This window comes from Tachypleus tridentatus, chromosome 9 (genome assembly GCF_004210375.1).
Source record: "Tachypleus tridentatus isolate NWPU-2018 chromosome 9, ASM421037v1, whole genome shotgun sequence".
Classification (NCBI taxonomy): domain Eukaryota; kingdom Metazoa; phylum Arthropoda; class Merostomata; order Xiphosura; family Limulidae; genus Tachypleus; species Tachypleus tridentatus.
Window position 1 is genome coordinate 48753263 of NC_134833.1, and position 19178 is coordinate 48772440.

At 33.6% G+C, this 19178-nt stretch overlaps 1 protein-coding gene across 1 annotated transcript in view; it reads right to left on the bottom strand.

The window, feature by feature from the left end:
- Window positions 1-19178, bottom strand: part of LOC143227370 (uncharacterized) — a 119728-nt gene that overhangs the window by 6564 nt on the left and 93986 nt on the right. The window contains exons 26-28 of the mRNA XM_076458824.1: window positions 14101-14373; window positions 10966-11154; window positions 8049-8207 (exon numbers count right to left, since the gene is read on the bottom strand). Of these exons, the coding sequence (XP_076314939.1) occupies window positions 8049-8207; window positions 10966-11154; window positions 14101-14373 (621 nt within the window). The remainder of the gene's footprint in view (window positions 1-8048; window positions 8208-10965; window positions 11155-14100; window positions 14374-19178) is intronic.

Sequence of the window (19178 nt, forward strand, 5' to 3'; positions counted from 1 at the left end):
TTTTCATTTCTTATGCTACATGTTTGATTCTGCCTGTGGTACACAAACAGTAATCAGAGAAAACCTGACTTTCGTCAAACCAACATATGGTCTATATCAAAGTGGAAATCCCAAGTTTCGTTTGTCATGTGTTTGAATTGAGATCATGATAACTCCTAGATCACATAAAAAGACATCTAAACAGTTAGATATATCAAGTTTTTTTCAAAAGAAGGTTGAAGCAACAACATCAACTGATGGTGGGAAATCCACTTCCAAAGGAAAAGACAGCTCTGAAGAAACTGAAGCTTGCAGCAGTGATCAGACTGTTGGTGTGAAAAAAATATATACCCGCAATTTTCACAGAGTTGTTAAAGAAACTTGGTTTTCACAGTTTCCTTGGCTGGAACATGTTTCCCAACAAAATACATTTCATTGCAAATTATGCAGGGACAACGAGAAGACAAATATTTATGCTACCACTGGGAAAAGTGCTACTAAGCCTGAAAAAAGATGACTTGGTGAAGCATACAAGGTCAGAAGATCATCGCAGTGCAGTAGCATCACAAGTTTTGAAGAAGGGCATGTCAATTGCTGCTGTGAATGTGTATGTGGGGTGTAAAGGTGGCATTCAGGCACAAATGGCCACATTACTTGTACAAGCAAAGGAAGCCATTCCAACTGTGAAGTTTCATTCCCTCCTTTCACTACAAGTATTCAATGTAAGAATATTCTTAATTCTAGTATTAATAAGATACTTTCTGTTTTCTACAGTATTTTCTTAAAACAAAAGGCAGTTTGATAATTTTCTAAAAGTGAAACATTTTGAAAATATCTATCAAAAATTAAGTAGCTAGCCAACTCTTCCAAATATCTTTGTTTAGTACTTTAATTGGTGGTCTTATTTCAAAACACAAGTGCTTATATATTTTTTAACAGGGAGTGACCTCTCTAAAGAAACCACAGACTCAGTCAGAAAGTGGAACAGAGAGCTTCATATACACTCACAGCCAGTCTCTGGATGATATGTACAGTGCCCTAAATCATGTAGTTCAGGATGAAATGCAGGCAGACTTTTGGGCATCGCCTTTCCCATTTTTTGCTCTTGAAGCAGATGAAGCAACTGATGCAGGAAACACCTCTATACTGATAATTTATATCAGGTATCTTTCATCATTAGGTGAGGTTACAAGTCGATTCCTTGCTGTGCATGAGCTGACCAACACTGGGGCTAAATCTATCTACCACACAATGCGCTCAGTCATGGCAGATCGAGGATTGTTTGATGTTGACTTTGTTGGACTTGCAACTGATGGTGCAAATGTCATGGTGGGAATAAAAACAGGTGTTGCTACAAAATTTAAGAAGGAATGCCCCTGGATAATAACAAGTCATTGTTTGGCACACAGATTACAGTTGGCAGCTGAAAAGGCAGCAAACCAGGTGCCATACTTTGTGAAGTACATTTCAGTTTTGAACCAATTTGTAAAAAGCCTGAAATATTCTCCCAAGTTGTGTCGGGTTCTGGAAGAGAGCAAAGCATTGCATGGAAAGAAAAGCAACAAAATCAAGCAAGTGTTCTTCACACGATGGCTCTCTTTTAATGATTCTATCCAAGCACTAGTCAACTGTATTGCATTTGTGATAAGCTGCCTGCAGGTCATAGCAATGGAATGTGGTACTCCAGGCCGAGCCTTGCTACATGGTCTAGTCTAGCAAATGTCATGTTACAGCTTTGTCATGATGTCACATTTTTTGGCTGATGTTGTTCGCATTCTTGGATTTTTGTGAAGATCTCTACAGATAACTGATTTATCTTATTATCAGGCTAAAGCAATTATTGATGGGTCAATTCTGTCAATTCACTTGCTGGTACACATCCCTGGTCCTTACACTCAGACTGCACTGAAGGAACTCCCACAAGCTCCTGATGCCAGTGGTTACACTTCTTACAGAGGCCATGACATCAAAGATATTGATAAACAACGTGAAAAGTACAGATCAGCTGCTGAGTCATTTGTTGAAGAGGTGGTCACAAGAATACAAGTAGCATTCCCAAACATCATGTCATTTTTTCAATATTTAGCCCATATCACAGCAGAGCAGTATCTGATGAGGATGATCTGAAGAAACTCATCCAGTACTTCTCTCCTTTCTTCAATGTCTTGTAGATTTTCACATAATTACAACTATTTTTTTTACTGGATGGAAATGATGCATATGAAAAGTCATGCACCACACAGTTTTTGGCAACCTAAACTTGTGGCTAAACAACTGTCACTGTGGCTAAAAGAAAATTACTTTGTTTAGCCACAGTGGCTAAGAGAGTTATTTTTCTAGTGGAAGCCCAGGATTTGAAATGATGGTTTGAAAACCTTGATTTCATAAAAATATCAGATTTACTTTCATGTATGCTTTACCTGGTGAGCACTTACAATTTCTAGACACTTCTATGATTGTACTGGATAGTAAGGTGGTTAATAACATTTACATGTCATGAAGATGACTATCATTTTTTAGCCAATTAACAAAATTTTTAGGTATCTGTATCAACATTGGTGATTTAATGGAGACAAGGGTAGATTTATAGGAAATTTTAAAACTGAATGTTGTCATGAAAGATTGGTTAACAAAATTTTTGCCATTCATGATAGAGATCAGGGGTCATGAAGAAATTGTTGCATTTCTAATATCTTTTATTTGCCCTAATGTCATCAAAAATGATCTGAGGGAACTGAGTTCATTTATACACCTTGGATGTTTGCTTAAGTATTATTTAGTATGCTCAGCATTTAAATCCCAAGATAATTGTCAGAAGGAAAACTGCATAGCATGTGATCTGAGGCTTCTGAAGAAGTATATAGAGAAATATGTAGTTTATATAGTATCTCTTGTAACAAAACTATATTGGAGAAACTGAGACCCATGTGGGGCATGGAAAATCTCCATGCTACAATGACTGGTGAGACTGATAAAAACTCACTTGCAGCATATTTTATTAATAAGCACAGTGTACCTAAACCTGATCAATCGTTTAGTACTAAAATAGAAAGAAAATGTTATGGTTTCATGGACAGGAAGTACAAGGAGTTCTTTCTTATCAGATCTGATAAGACTTCAATCAACAGATATAGAGGGTTGCCTCCTTAAGTGGTGGACTTATGTATATGTATAATGAATGTTTTAACATCTTCTACTTTACTTCTTTTATCAGGCATGGATGTTCAAAAGTTATCTTTTCTTTTGAGCTTTAAAATAATAATTTGTAATAATTGTGAAGAAAATACTCATTTAAAAATGTTACCTTTTCATTTTTTATTATGTGATTGCATGTTAGATGATATGCGAGAACAAATCATTATTTTAAGTCACATCAACTGTTAAGACTGGATTTGTGTTCTGTAGGGTGTCTACCTCTTTATAAAATTGTGAGGTAAAATGTTGAGGAATCGAAGAATTTTCTTTTGGTGTTGGCTATTTCCATTCAAATGATGGAGGAACACAAAGGGACCTTAAAATCATTGTGATTAACCCTTAATAGCTGTTATTAACTGTTCACTGTGTTTATAAATTTGACACCAATGTAGATTTTTAAACCCCTTCCTGCTCTGTGCATCATATGATAGTTTAAGTTTCTCTGCACTGTTTAAAATTCTAGCTAACATGTGGTTGTACTAGTGATCCACAGATATCACACACCTAATGCTTATACATAAAAAAAAATGAACATAATGTAAACATCAGACATGTTACACTAGTTTTGGCATTTTATATTACTCTGCTAAGTGTAAGTTCTTTGTATCAAAGATGAACAAGTAAGCTGAACCAGGCCTGCAAGCAAAATGAGAAAGTCCCCAATGTAAATGAGATATTGAGTGGAGATTAAGGGTGAACAAGAAAGCCATACCAGTCATACCAAAAGAGATAACTACTAAAGATGGAGGAGGAAGAAAGGGTTTTAACAGTGAAAAACCACAATGGATGGGACAAGTAAAGGTCAGACATCTAAAAAGTAATGAAAAACAAATAAGCCTCAGGAATGTAAATTCAAAGTAAATGCCCAATTAACTCAATAAAAAGCATATGAAGAGAATAGAAGGGCTGTGAATTATAATTTTGGTCATTGTGGACAAATAAAATGAAATAAAAAACTAAAAGAAAATTCGAGATGTGGTGAAAGCATCTTGAATCTAGATTCAGAGCATCTACATCATGGGAGAATACTAACCCTAAAGTGACAAAACTGTTAATGTTTAATCAAGGAAAGAGAAAGTTGGTTCAAGTGGGACAATTTTGACAGGATAACAAAACAGATGGAAGTAAAACTCCAATAAGAAGGTCAAGGAATTATTCCATTACACTCTCATTAGGCGAAGTGGAAAGGCAATGAAAAATACTTGAGAAAGCAGTTGAGTAGCCCAGTAGTTTTCAGTAAACGTGCACAGGTGTATAAGGTAAAGCTGAGTAGTGAATATAGAAACAACCTGCCCCCAAACAGCTGTGAAGGCTAGGATGATCAAACATTAGAAATGAGGAAATATGAAAGTATAATAGACAATTCACAAAAAACGTTTCCTGAGAAATAAAAGCCTGGTATACTGATGATGTACAGGCCTAGGTCACTGGCCTAATAATGACACTGAAGAATACTTAATGAAACTCATATGCTGGATTAAGACAAGATCAAGTGTTTCTAAATTACAAATTTGATTCAAAATTAAAATAAGACTGAAGATAATTTAAATCAAAATTCTAACTGAAATATTAAACATTTGATATCTGTCTTTCTCATAATCAAGAAAGTCCAAGAATGATAAACTACCTTACAAACAACAACAAATGCCTAAATTACTAAGTGCAAAAATATTATTTCTTAAGAAAAATACATCCAAATAAAGCAGCACTGAGGAAGGAGTCAGTCTTTGTCAAAAGGTTAATGCTTCTGGAAATTACTTTGCATGGAGAATGTGTCATTCTACTACTGGTGGAGGGCTACAGTCTAAAGACAATTACAAAATAGACAGGCATTAAGCATGTTTATATGTGGGGTGGTTGAAATTTAAAATACAGTTCTACAAAGCAGTTTGCTGTGGTTCTTTAAGCAAATAATTTCAAATGTGATTGAAATAGTTTTAACAACTAAAAATTCTCTACCAAAAATAATATTCCTTACTTATATTAGTTATACAGTGCTATATTACTTATAGGTTGTGATCTTTTATTTTACATTATTTAAAAGAAAAAGGTATTAGGTTGTCCAGAAATAAATGTCCAAATTCTCACGATGACATTTAGAAGCTGAATATGGAGTAGCTTATTGTTGATTGGTTGGTTTACTTCAATGTTTGTTGCTTACAAGGTGTCTTAATTGTTTGCTGTTTCAACTCTACTCAGAGTAAGTCTCACAACCCCCAAGGCAGCATGGACAAGATGGATTGTCGTCCGATTTTCCTCTATGACTTCAAACGTGAATGAAAAGCTACCCAAACTACACAGAACATCAACCAGGCATTCAACCATAGATCTGTCACTAAATGTATAGTTCAGTGTTGGTTTCAATGGTTTCGACATGTAAATGAAAGTCTTAAAGACCACGAAGGTTGTAGAAGGAAGTCATCCTTAGATGAAAACACATTAAGGGAAGCAGTTGAGACAGTACATGAACTTGCAGAAAAGCTAGGTACGAGCATATCAAGCATTGTCAACCACCTATATGTGATTGGAAAGACAAAAAATTGTGTAAGTGGGTTTCACATGAGTTGACTGAAGATCAACAAAATCAGCATTATGAGACCTGCTCTATGCTGGTATTATGGAACCGAAATGATCCATTTCTGGAACATGTGATGAAAAGTGGATTCTGTACGACAATCAGAAATGATCTGCACAATGACTCAATTGCAAACCAGCCTTAAAGCATTTCCCAGAGCCCAAGTTTGATTAAAGAAAGGTCAAGGTGACTTTATGGTGGACTGAGGCCAGCATCATTCATTACAACTTTTTTGAATCCAGGGGAAACAATCATAGTAGACAAATACTGTCAAGAATTGGCTGAAAGTATCAAAAGTCGTACAAGAAACAATCAGCTCTGGTCAATCAAAAGGGCTCTATTCTTTTTTATAATGGTTGTCCCCACAATGTGTTAAGGATGACACTCCCAAAACTCAAAATTGAACATATTGGGAATCGAGGTTTCACCTCATTCACCTAATTCTCCAAACTTTTCCCCTAGAGATTTTCATTTTTCCAAGTACTTTGACAATTGTTTGAACAATAAACACTTTCAAAACCATGCAGGAGAAGCTTTCAGGGAGTTCACTGACTAAAGGAACTCTGATTTCTACAGCAGGGGCATAAACAGCATCATTACATGTTGGCAAAAGTCAGTTGAAGGAAATGGTGCTTGCTTTGATTAAAGAATGCTTCATAAGACTGGTTTACACTTTTCCAAACTTCGCAGTTCAAAAACGATATTTTTTCTGGAAAACCTAATACCTATTTGTATTTAGGATATAGCTGGCTGGTTTAAGTAATCCAAATTAATGTTTCCAAATACTCCAACAACTGAGTAGTATAAACAACAATTAAATCTATTGTCATAAAGTTAATCAACTAATTGACATTAGGGTTTCCAATTATTACAACAGTCAAGTTCTCTAAATTATAATTAAATCGTGTGTTATGAAGTTGAGTTTTGATTATTACTTCTTGATGACGAGAAACCCACTTGAAATAAAAATGTATCTCAGAATGGCTGTTGTGGGTATTAACACTTTTATTGAAAAGGAGAAAACAATGTTTCAACCTTCCTAGGTCATCTTCAGGTTAAGGTTTTCATCAGTAGAAGTGTTAATACCTATACCAGCTGTTCTGAGATACATTTTGATTATTACTGTTTCAAATTATTTTATTTATTCAACAAGTAAATGAAATAGTACCACCAAACTTGCACACCCTATCTTTTTTATGGCAAAGTAACTAATGCCACTGAATTGAAACAGCTGACTAGGGTAAAGGTGTTAACAATTTCTTTTCTTTTTGTTGGTTAAATACTGACTACAGGGAAGACTGGGACTACCCAAAACCAACTTTTTATGCCTGTAAGTACCACTAATTGGGTAATTAAAAGTAACTGATTAACTGGGTCACCAAATAATCAACTAGCAAATACTGCTAATTCAGTATATTCAGCTCTAATTCAGTATATAATCAAGCAATCTGAAATAAAATTAAATAATTATCTTTCAGAATCTAGTTCATTTCACAAACAAACAATGGAATTTAGATATGGTGAGTGTGAGGACCATTCTTTCAACCAGTCCATTTTCTTTTATATAACATGTTAGGAGAACAGGAGGTCTATTGGTCCATCAAATTTGTCTCATCCACTTCAAGAATAAAAAAAATTACAGTCCAGGTTTGATCATTTAAATATTTATGAATCTTTCCCTTAAACTCATTTAAAATTACTGCATCTGTCATATCTGAAAACAATCCATTCCAAAGACTAACCACTCTGCTAGAAATGCAAATTTGTGAGGTGAAGATGAAGCCTACTCTGCCCAAAATGATTTATTTGTATCTCCCTTGCCTACCATTTTCACCACTGAATATGAACAAATATGCATTGATACTATATATTTCCTTAATAACCTTTAGCATCTCAATCAAATTTCCTTTAGTTAAAGAGAACATTTTCAGAGATCTTAGCCAGTCCTCATATGACAAACAATCAACATATCATATATAAACCATATGTTAAATACTTCCAGGGCTATAAAAAATAAAGATTTTGTTAAAGTTTGAAGTTTTGTGTCAGGTACCGTAAAACTATTTACAATAAAATAATAAGTTAAAAAGTAATATTTGAACATAATTTTTTTTCATTTATCAATTTATTTTTTATCTCTGTATTTGTCAGCATTTAAAGGGTTTGTAGTTTCAGTTACATCTAGTTTTAACATTTTTTACTTCAAAAAGCATGAACTGTATGTAAAATTAAGTATATAAGAAAACAAACAAGGAAGTGTTTATGGAAATAAAATGAGTTAACAAAACATAAATAATACCTCTCGATCTGCAAACTGTGGCTTGCGTTTGGTTGCATCAATTATAATGGCTCCATCTGCTGTCAAACTACTTGCCATGGAGCTTGGAATGCTCTGCGTTATCACAATATGCCCCGTAAGAGGACATTCTCTCTCAGGTGATAGTTCTGGTACACTATGCTTAAAATGAAAAACACAATTAGACCTACTAGCAATATTTTCTGTTAAAACATTTACACACACTTCATACTGTCTTGAAACTTCTTGAGATGACAACTGTGATGCTATAACTTCTCATTTTCAAATGGCCTGTCTCAAACACATGATCAATATGCATCAGAGTCTTCACCAATTGCAAATCTACTTAACATAAATAACATATGCTTATTTGAAATAAAATAAGTTAAAGAATATTATGGAATACATAATATTCCATATTAACTGGAATATATGAAAGTCTGATCTTAACACAACAGTCATTTATCAGTTACTTATAATTAAGTAACTAATATTTGGAGCATAAAATAGCAAAAGATATGCTATTTGAGATAATTAAATAAACTAACTGTCAGAGCCAACTAGTACTGAAATGGATCATATCTGAAGTTAAGCCTAATGAGCAATTGCAACTTCTTGGTTGTTTATTTTTAAGTTTAACATTTTAAACAAATACAGGGGTATATGCCCTTTAGTTGTATTATTATAGTGTTGAGAATATCTAGTTTTCCACTGAAACACTAAAATCATACTTCATTCTCCTACTTATGCTTTACGTCATAATATTCAACATTTTACATAACAAAACCAATATTACATTCAGTTGAAAATTAGGGTTTTGAGATATTTCCATTTTATTACAGTGTGAATGCCTTTCATAAGCTAGCAGACATGACTAATTAATTATATTCATAATTATATTTCTTAACATTACATTCATTATTCAGTCCCTTATGGTGTTTCAAGAAGAAGTAAAGTATATAACAGTACTTCAACTATACTATGTCCACCACATTTAGGGATGTTGTGAAAGTGGGGGCCATCCTTCAATATTTCATTTGTCAACACGAATTAAATTTTCTGTTAATTCTTTTTACAACATTTTTAGGTAAAAAAAATGCCAGGAAAAAGGTGATAAAATTCCTTATTGAATCACATAATACACACTAGTCCGATGACATTTCTGATAGTTTTAATACTTCTTAATTTATACATTTTTCATTTAAGAATACCTGGAAATACAGATTATTGTTTTTTTTTGTTCATATCATTTACTTCTATCTACAGTGTTTATATTAAAAACAAAGCTACCCATCACAGGTATCACATGTATCAAACCCCAGTTTTTAGCACTGCAAGTCTGCAGACATATTGTTGTGCCACTGGGGAAGAGAGAGATTTTCATTAACCATTATACCATAAACAAATTGATAAATGTTACCACGCTGTTTTCAAAGCAGAAAAATATTTAGGAATTGTGTCATAAAAGCTTAATGATATTGAGAATGCTAAAAGTACAGCAACACCTAATCAGAAATAGTGATTTAATGCTTTATATTCAGCAGGTTTCTACCTCAGCTGCTAACAGTAGAAAAAATATAGGTGACAGGTGTTAAAAGATCAGAAGAAGGTCTCAGAAGATTTACTTTGACACTTCAATGTCTGCACTGAAACAACAGACAGTACTATTCCTTTTGTTTCTTCTATATTTCTAAGCCATCTGTTAGCAACAGAATAACTACAGAAGATAAGTGTGTAAAGGTGAAAAGTGTAAACTTTAATCATAAGTGCTTTGAAATTTTGTGATCAATACTAACAATACTATATATTTTACTTCATATTTGCAACCTATATTTGCATTATATTTTGGTTAATTACATATATCCTGAAGAATCAAGTATAAAGTTAAAGTAAAGAAAATAACTGTAAAAATATAAAAGCTTTAGTAAAAATAAAAACATTTGATATTTAATTTGTTTTTAAATTTTTCAATTTTTTTATTTGTTTTCACTATTTATTATAATAAAAGTAACTAAAATGTAAAAAACAGAAACTTATTAGGTATGATAATGAAAGGAAAAAAATCTTTAAAGAGTACACATGTTTGAAGCTTGTGCACCATGTAATTTTCAGCTTGTGTTGGGTTATTTTTAGTCAGACATGGATCATGGGTCAATAAAACAAAAATTAATAACAACAGATAGATATACACTGTTACAAAATTTAAGCAATTTAGAATAAATATTTATGGCTTCCTGTTATAATGTGCAGTTATTCTAAAACGAAAAAAAGTAACATTTTATTTCTCACATTTTGTGATGGTTATGAAGTCAGTCAAGTCAAACAACACCATACATAGTTAGCATTAATAAAACAACAAATTTAACAAAGTTTTATTTAAAAACAATGATGAGAACCTAAAATGATTCAGAGATTATGCCAATACCAACTGATGATTTTCAGATAAAGGTATGTAATTTTGATCCTAAAATCAAAGTCACATTGCAAGTTGGATAGTCAATATTCAGAAAGAAAAAAAATTCCTGAGCAAAGCTTTAATAACAAAAATCTTAATACTTAATTTAAAAACCTAATATTTTGTATATGAAAGTTTTGTAACATTTATTACTTACATTCAAAATTTTGCGAACATATACATGCATTATAAAAAATTATAGTTCAATTACTTTCACGGATATTTTCTCAGTTACAAGATGGGTGGTTTCCACCCAGCTCATACTCGTAGAGTAAAAGGAATCCTGATATTTTCTAATGGTTGCTAAGGCTTAACTGGAATATATGAAAGTCTGATCTTAACACAACAGTCATTTATCAGTTTCAAAAAAGAAACAAATTAGTATACACTTTCATATGAAGACCACAAGCTCATACATCTGAAATATCCTTACGTACATTAATGTTGCTACAAACTATTACTAACCTGGTTTTTTGAAGTAGCATAAGATAGAGCTAACATCTCAAGGTGTTTTTTTCTTTGATGTTGTAGGAGCTTAGCTTTGCTGGCATATTGTTTATGACACCAATTACAGTGATGGGGGTGAGTGGTGATACTGCCCACTGTTTGAGAAAAAGTAGGATTTGGCAATCCAGGAATTTCAGGAATGCCTCCCTGAAAAAACAACTGATATTTCTACATACCTGAAAAATTATACACATATATAAATAATAATTATTTGAGAAAGCTAAATATTAAGAACAAGAAAGAAATACACCAAAAGGAAGGACACTGCAAAACTTACACAGTACATCTAAACTTTAGATGAAATATAATTAAATATAATGTTAGGGGGCATTAAAAAACTAACTAAATAATAATAATAAAAAAAGATCACAGCCATAATACAAATATCGAATGCCATCCAAATTTCATTTGCTAGCCTCACACACTTAAGAATAATTAAAAAATGGAGCAGATGTAGGCACTCTCATAACATCCAACATCTTTACCACTTTTCACTGTTTGCAGCCAGATGTGGGAAAGTGGTTGCTCATAAAAAAACAACAAAAAACAACAAAACATTAATTGGAAAGACAGTAAAATTGTCCTTGAAGTTAGCATTCCAGCCCCCAGTATGATGTTTAGACATAAATTCCAAGCCCAACCAAAATTATTAGTATAGTTCCTATCCTCCTTCCTTTCCATACTACTGTCTAAATAATCAATGTTTCTTATTGTAGATGAGTAGTACTTTCACAATTGAATAATTAGTTCTCAGTGATTGTTGAAAATTTGTGAACATAAAATATATACATTATAACAAATATCTGGACAATCTTTGAACATCTGAGATGCCATATTCTACAAGTTTGTTAAAAAAAAATAATAAAAAGGCATTCATTACAATTTGAAAGAAAAGCAAGGTAGGTTGAATAACAATATGGATGTATATGTAAAATGACATAACAACATGAAATTTGTAAAACCTAAGCACGATTATAAATTACTGGAAATTTTGAAATCAATACCTAAAACAGTAGCAATACCTTAATATACTATAACAAGGTTTTAGGGCACTGACAGTACAACATTCCAAGAGATTAGTTTGAACAAATATACTGACAAATATTAGGATTGTGAAAACTCATGGAAGAATTTTTTGCAATTAATTTAGTTTAATGTATACACAGTGGCTACATGTAAATAGGTACCATCTGTGATGTATATGCATTGTGATCTTCACAAGCACTAGGAAGTTCAAAGGGCTTGAATACACAAACTGCATATTAATTCCAAGAATACAAAATGTAATTTTTCTTAGCACACAGTCTATTAACACAGGAACATGAGGATTTATAATAAATTTTGTGAAGTGGTGTGACCAACTACATTATTTTTAAGAGTTGGGCTAACATGAGCTTCAAAGACTGCATATAAAAAATGTTAGCACAACTACACTGTACCAACTGTGGCAGGGTATTATTTTGTTGTTTATTGAAATGCAAAATTACAAAATAGGCTATTTGTACCGTGTCCACTATGGGCATAGAACTTTGATTTTTAGAGTTATAAGCCTGAAAGTTTCCCACAGAGTTATCAGAGGATGCAAAATTACGAACTGGGTATGAGTTCAATATATAGCATTTACATGGTAAATGTTAATGAATTTTAAGATTTCTGAAATATTAACATTCAGAGCTCATGGGAGAGTTTTCTAGTTAGCAAACATTCTAACATGATGCCATCTCCTCCCACAAAACATGTACAACCTATACCTGGTTTTAAAATACGAACTTCAACATCTTGGTGTGGTTCATTAATCCTAAAAATCATTTTTAAACCAACTCATGGAATGAATTTCTCTCAAGAAATTGAACATCAGAATTTTAAAAAATAAAAATTCAGAAATTGAGGCTCTTAACTACCATAATGAATATTTTTTAGACTAAATACTATGGATATACTATGAGTGGCATTTTAACTTCAACATCTTGGTGTGGTTCATTAATCCTAAAAATCATTTTTAAACCAACTCATGGAATGAATTTCTCTCAAGAAATTGAACATCAGAATTTTAAAAAATAAAAATTCAGAAATTGAGGCTCTTAACTCCCATAATGAATATTTTTTGGACTAAATACTATGAATATACTATGAGTGGCATTTTAATTATTTATGGTTATTTAAAATAACTATTACTTCCTTATTGTCAAAAAGAAAACTTTCATTTTATATACATAAAATGAATTCTACATATCATTTATACCAACTTAGCCAAAATATAGCACAGACAGTCAGGTTAATGTTGGGCAACCTAAATGTAAAACTTAGGTGACCATCACATTGTTTAAAACTAGCATTTAGATGTAAATGTGATGATTATTATACGTATACATCAATACCTGATATTCAATATATAATTAGTGAAATGTATTGAATAAAATGAGTTTAATTCAAGAATACAGTATAATACATGCTGAATGAAGTTTAATGTACATTGAATTGAACTACAGACAATGAAGTACTGCATTGTGAATTTAAATTATCACAGAGAAAAGAACAACAAAAGCACACAGTATGTGAAATGAGCCATACAATAAGTGAAATAAATTATACATTAAGTGAATTTCAAAGCAGGTTGAAACAAATTAACAAACAAACATCAAGCCCAGAGATGAGCAAAACAAAGCCTATAATTAATTAAATTCACTGACAAGTGAAATAAATATGAAATATAGTAAACACAATGTAATACATGGTGAATGAAATGATGCACACAGTGTTTGAAGCTCATTGTATGCTGATTGATATTTTAGTAGGTGAAGTACACCATCAAGTGGAGAGGAATACAAGTGTAATAAACAAACTGACAAGAAACAATGAAGTACTTTTGATATAAATAATTAAAAACATTAAATAAAGATTATAAATTCCTTGACCTCATTTCTAATTTACTTCTTTGAATATTTATTAAACAAGGTACAATTGCTAAATGCTTGGCAGGTGACAGTAGTAAGGTAAAACAGTGCACTGTACAAATTAGGCTACATTAGACATTTGTTCATATAAAGTCCAAATATTATGAAAATAGGCAATGACACATTTAACCATACTAACCTTTTGTCTATTACTCATGGGTAATTCAGCTCCAGGATGATTTTTCAAAATATGAGCTTTTCTCTTGGAGCTAGATTTGTATATTTTTTCACAATATTGACAATAGTAATCTCTAGTTGTCTTTAGAATTGGGAGGTTTAGTTCTGGTACGGACTCTGGTCTAATATCTGGATGACGTCTTGCCAAGTGGTTTACCAACATTCCTCGTCGTTTGAAACCCAACAAACATGTGTGACATTTATAAATAAAACGATGATAGTCAGTGGGTGAGACCTATTAAAGAAGTGAGAAAGAGAAACAGTATTACTTTCATAGATTAAAAATATAAAACATAATAATTTAAATCCACTGGTCTCACTGCTTTTCTCTTGGATTTTGAAGCTTTTATAACTAGTTGAACCATTTTTGTGAGTGTAGGATATCTTGTAGCTTTCTACACTGCTCTCTCATTCACAATCTTTGTTAGCTGAGCTCTTTGGTGTGCCATTCTGGCTTTCTTTACAGTCAGTTCAGCTGCATTCTTGGTTTTACCTATATGTCTTTCCATTTCCCTTGACAATTTCATCTTAACTTTCTTGGCTTTTATATACTTCCTTTTCCTGTACAAGTCGGTTTGAATAAAACTTATGAATTTTGTATGTCCAAAACAAATTTACCATTCACAGGATCATAAAAAAAAACCTTCTTTTAGAACTAAAGGACAGAACTTTGTTGTCTGAATATTATAGAGTTCTTGGTCATTTGGATATTACTAAAAGTACTGATGTTTATATAGGATATTATATTGTTCCTTATGCTAGACATTATATTAAAATCCTTTTGACTTGAAAATAATACAAAGATCATCTTGAATAATGCAGAGTACTTCACAGAAGAAAATACAGATGAAGAAATAAACAGGAATAATACTGCAAAATAACTACAGTATGGTTTGTCTCATGGAACAAATTTCTCTTTTTTTCTCCTTTTTATCTTTTGTCATGGGTTTTCTTCTCAACTCATTTTGAATTATTCTTATTTTGTCCTGTAATTCCTGGCTATTTTTCAACTGAATATAGATTACAACACATAGTCTACATATCATCTAGTCATTCCTATTAATAGACGATGATTTACACATCCAGCAGCCACAGTGTGTTAGCAAACATCATATACAATCAGCCATCAAGATGGAACATATCACTCATGCACTGTAAAGGCAATTCACTAGTAACAACTAATGATGCTTTCTATTGGATATAAACCTGCTCTTGGCAAATGTTTATCCAATCACAGTGTACATTCTCAGTTTTTAGTGGATGGATTGTTTAAAAACAGATGAAGTACACAGGAGATGATAGAAACAGATAGAGATTAAATGGGGAATTGGGTAAAAACATTTCTTACATCTTTTAGTGAAAAAAAATACATATGGTTGGTTGGTTGTTTGGTCATTTTTTGATGCAAAGCAACTGGTAATAATATCAAAGAAAAATTCTAAAAACTAAACAATGTTCAAAAGTTAGTTAAAAGGCTACAACAGAATAAAAAAGGCCAATGGCATGTAAAAAACTTAAAAACATAATTAAGCTAGACAGTGTCACCATCACCAATGACATTGTCCAACACCAGGGGATAGCCTGCAGGAAAAGAAAGATGTCTAAAATGTTACCACCACTCATGGTCATAATGAAAACACAACAGTAGAATGAGGTCTACTGTCACTTGAGTGACACAAAAGCCATACATTAGTGAATCAGACAAAGATGAGAGAAAATGATAAATTAACAAACTGCAGCCTAACCAGGACAACTTCCTCCTTCCAATTCCTTTTGGAAAAAAGATGGCCAATGAGCAACAGAAGCTTCTTATGATATTTCTCACTCCAAGTCAACTGCCAACTGACTGACACTAAGGTAGCCTTGAATACAGGGTCATAATCCACATGTGGAACAGGCATAGCCATGACAGAATCAGAGTAGAAAGACTTAACTGTAGTGTTAATGATCTTGTTCCCGTAAATACCAACATGGCCAGACATCCAGAAATACTGGATATTAATGGAAGATGAAGAAAAATGAGCCAGTCATATTGAATAATGATGAAAATGGCATTAGAACTAACATGAAGCAATTCCAGAGATCAGTAGAGAGGTAAGATAGTCAGTGTAAATAGTAAAATCTGTGTACTATGCAATAAAAATGTTGTGAACACATGAACTGTGAAGATCCTTCGAGCAACCATCAAGCCACAACAAACCATGGCAAAGCTTATAGAGCCACTTGATTTTGAAACATCTGTATAAAATGGAAATAGAAGAATAGTTAAAAATGTCTCAAGTATAGAGGAGATGGTGCCTCCAATTGGGACTGTCTGAGTTCCTCTGAAGATCTAGAGATAGTTCACAGGCAGGGATGGTAATAACTCATGGTAGGATGGGATGATCCAGTGAGATAAGCATGTCATACAATGACAGACCTAATTCAGCAAGCTGTGTTTTAATACAATGACCAAAAGGAAGAATGGCAGACCATCCCAATCTGAAGAAGCATAGCCTACTGTGGAAGGAAGACACAACCCCAGGTGGGATGCTGTGGTAAAGATTGATGTAACATACTGCAAAGAAAGTTGGAAATGGTGGATGTTAAGAAGAGGTTTGTGAGACTCAGTGTACAAACTCTGGACAGGAGAAGTGTAGAAAGCCTTACATAATGAATGGGGTCCAGCACAGCCAAGGCCAAAGAAACAATTGTTCTGCCCATGGCTTGATGGCAAAGAGAGCAGTGGAAGAGAGAGAAGTGCTGGAAAATAAGCAAAACTTTCATTGAGAGTATTGGCAATGCTCTGTACATCAACTTCCTGACGATTAGAGAGCAAGATGTAAAGGAGATGGGACAAAACTGCCCATTGACCTTCCAAATCTTGTTCCATATCACTGTGGAACTGGTGGTAGAAGAAATGTTAGTTGTAAACTTAATACAAGATTCCTTTTGACTTTAACATTTGACCAGCCAAGCATGGGCACAAGCTTGCAGGAAAGTAATGTGGTTAGAAATAGTGGAATACCTGCAAAAGGTATCCTAGGCCCATTTCTAAGCCTTCCATGCTTGCTGGCAGGCTGAATACCACCATGGATAAGGATACCGTCGAAAACATGTTGAGGTTTTAGGAACAGTATGAACATCTGCTTGAATGATGCAATCAGTTAGTGCTTCCGTGCAGTCATTATTAGATGGTAAACTAATGACAGTAGGATTGATATCCATGATAAAAGTGGAAAAAGGCTATTCTGTATGATTCAGTTTCCACTGTGGTATTTGAGTTGGGTGGCATTAACCATAGCCACTCTCACTCAAAACAACAGGAAAATGATCACTGCCATGTGGGTTACAGTTAACCCTCCTAGAAATAATGAGAAAAAGTGAATTAGAACAGAGTGAGCAGTAAAAGACTGTCTAGATGCATGAGAATATGTAAAAAAACCAGTACTGAAGAAAGACAGGTCATAATCTGAGAGTATACACTCCAAAGAACAACCTCTCCAATCAATATCAGCACCACCATAGAGGGGGATTGTGTCCATTAAAGTCTCCCAAGATAATAAAAGAGGAGATGGAAACTATTCAAGGAAAGCATCAAGGTCTGACTGATCACAAGCCTTCTCACAATACAGGTAAAGAAAACAAACAGTGATGGTACAACCCAAGGATATTCAGATGGCTACAGCCTCCAAGGGTGTACTGGGTGGCAGAGACAAGGTGGGCAAAACATGTTGGTTGACCAGCAGTGCCACTCCATCATGAACTAGTCCATCACAGAATCTGTCCTTTCAACATAAAGTAAACAGTGAAATCTGAGAGTATCAGCAGATTTCATGAAAGTTTCCTGTTAGGAAAGCCACATAGAATGATAGAAATAAATCAACACTTTAATGTCATCTAAATTAGAATGGAAACCTTGATGATTTCACTGTATCTAAGTGCCTATTTTCACTTAAGTGGAGATCCCTTCTGTTTATGACCATGCAATTATTTCTTCACTAGAAGAAGGTCTATTGATCTCCATGGATCCTGTTCTTGGTCAAGTTGGCAGATCTTAGCCGCTTCAAGTAGATTACAATTACTCCAGATATAAACAAGTAACTGTTCTGCACCTTGGATTCAAAGAAAATGGACCAGAACAGTCACTAAAAGCCTGGCCTAAGGAGATGGACCTGGGCTATCACTGGAAGCAACAGTGGAGACAGAAACAAGAAAGTTGACTTGACAAATCATTTATTCATGGAGGATGAGATTCTTCATCTGGTGAGAAAAAGACTCTGATAGAGGTACAGAAAGATCTGTCTGCACACCTACTGTACCAGTGGTGCATAGTGCAGCAGTGTACATCCAAGAAGCAACAAGGATGATAACTTTTGAGCCTTATAAAATGTTCTTGACAGTTTTCTAGTGCTGTCTGTACCTTTTCTCCTCTGTCCACTTAGAACAAGAATGAAAGTAAGAAGGTTGTAAACCATTATAGTGAATGAAGTGAGGGTCCAGTTGACACTTGGAGGCAACATGGTTTTTGCCACCACAATGAATATGTCACGGAACAGTGGCATGATAAAAGACTGAACCAATGACACTGAAAACACTAGAGATGGTTAGGAATATATAGCCGTACATTACAATGAAAGCAACCTGCCTTGACAGAAGCAGGTTCATGTGGAGATTTAAATATCAAAATATTAGTTGGCAGCATAACTCAATATTTACAAATAGAGATACATTGCACTGCAAAAACTCCTTGGCAGGAGAAACAAGCAAATATCTCCAATTGAGGGATGTTTTTCAAATCCCCTTCAACAATAGCTCCTTGTGAGGAATTCAAAGTAGTATGAACAGTAACCTTAGTGGGTATATCCACCATGGCTTTAGAGTTCTGGAGGAGTTCAGTGTATTTTAGTGTTAATGTTTCCACCAAGATGTCCCCAGAACACAGCTTCCTGACTGACTTTGGAGATTCAGCAAGCCCCTCTAATCTCTTCTGTAAAGAAAACAATGAAATACATGAGCAATATGAATTGAAGATTGATGGTCAAAGTCTTCAAGGTGTGA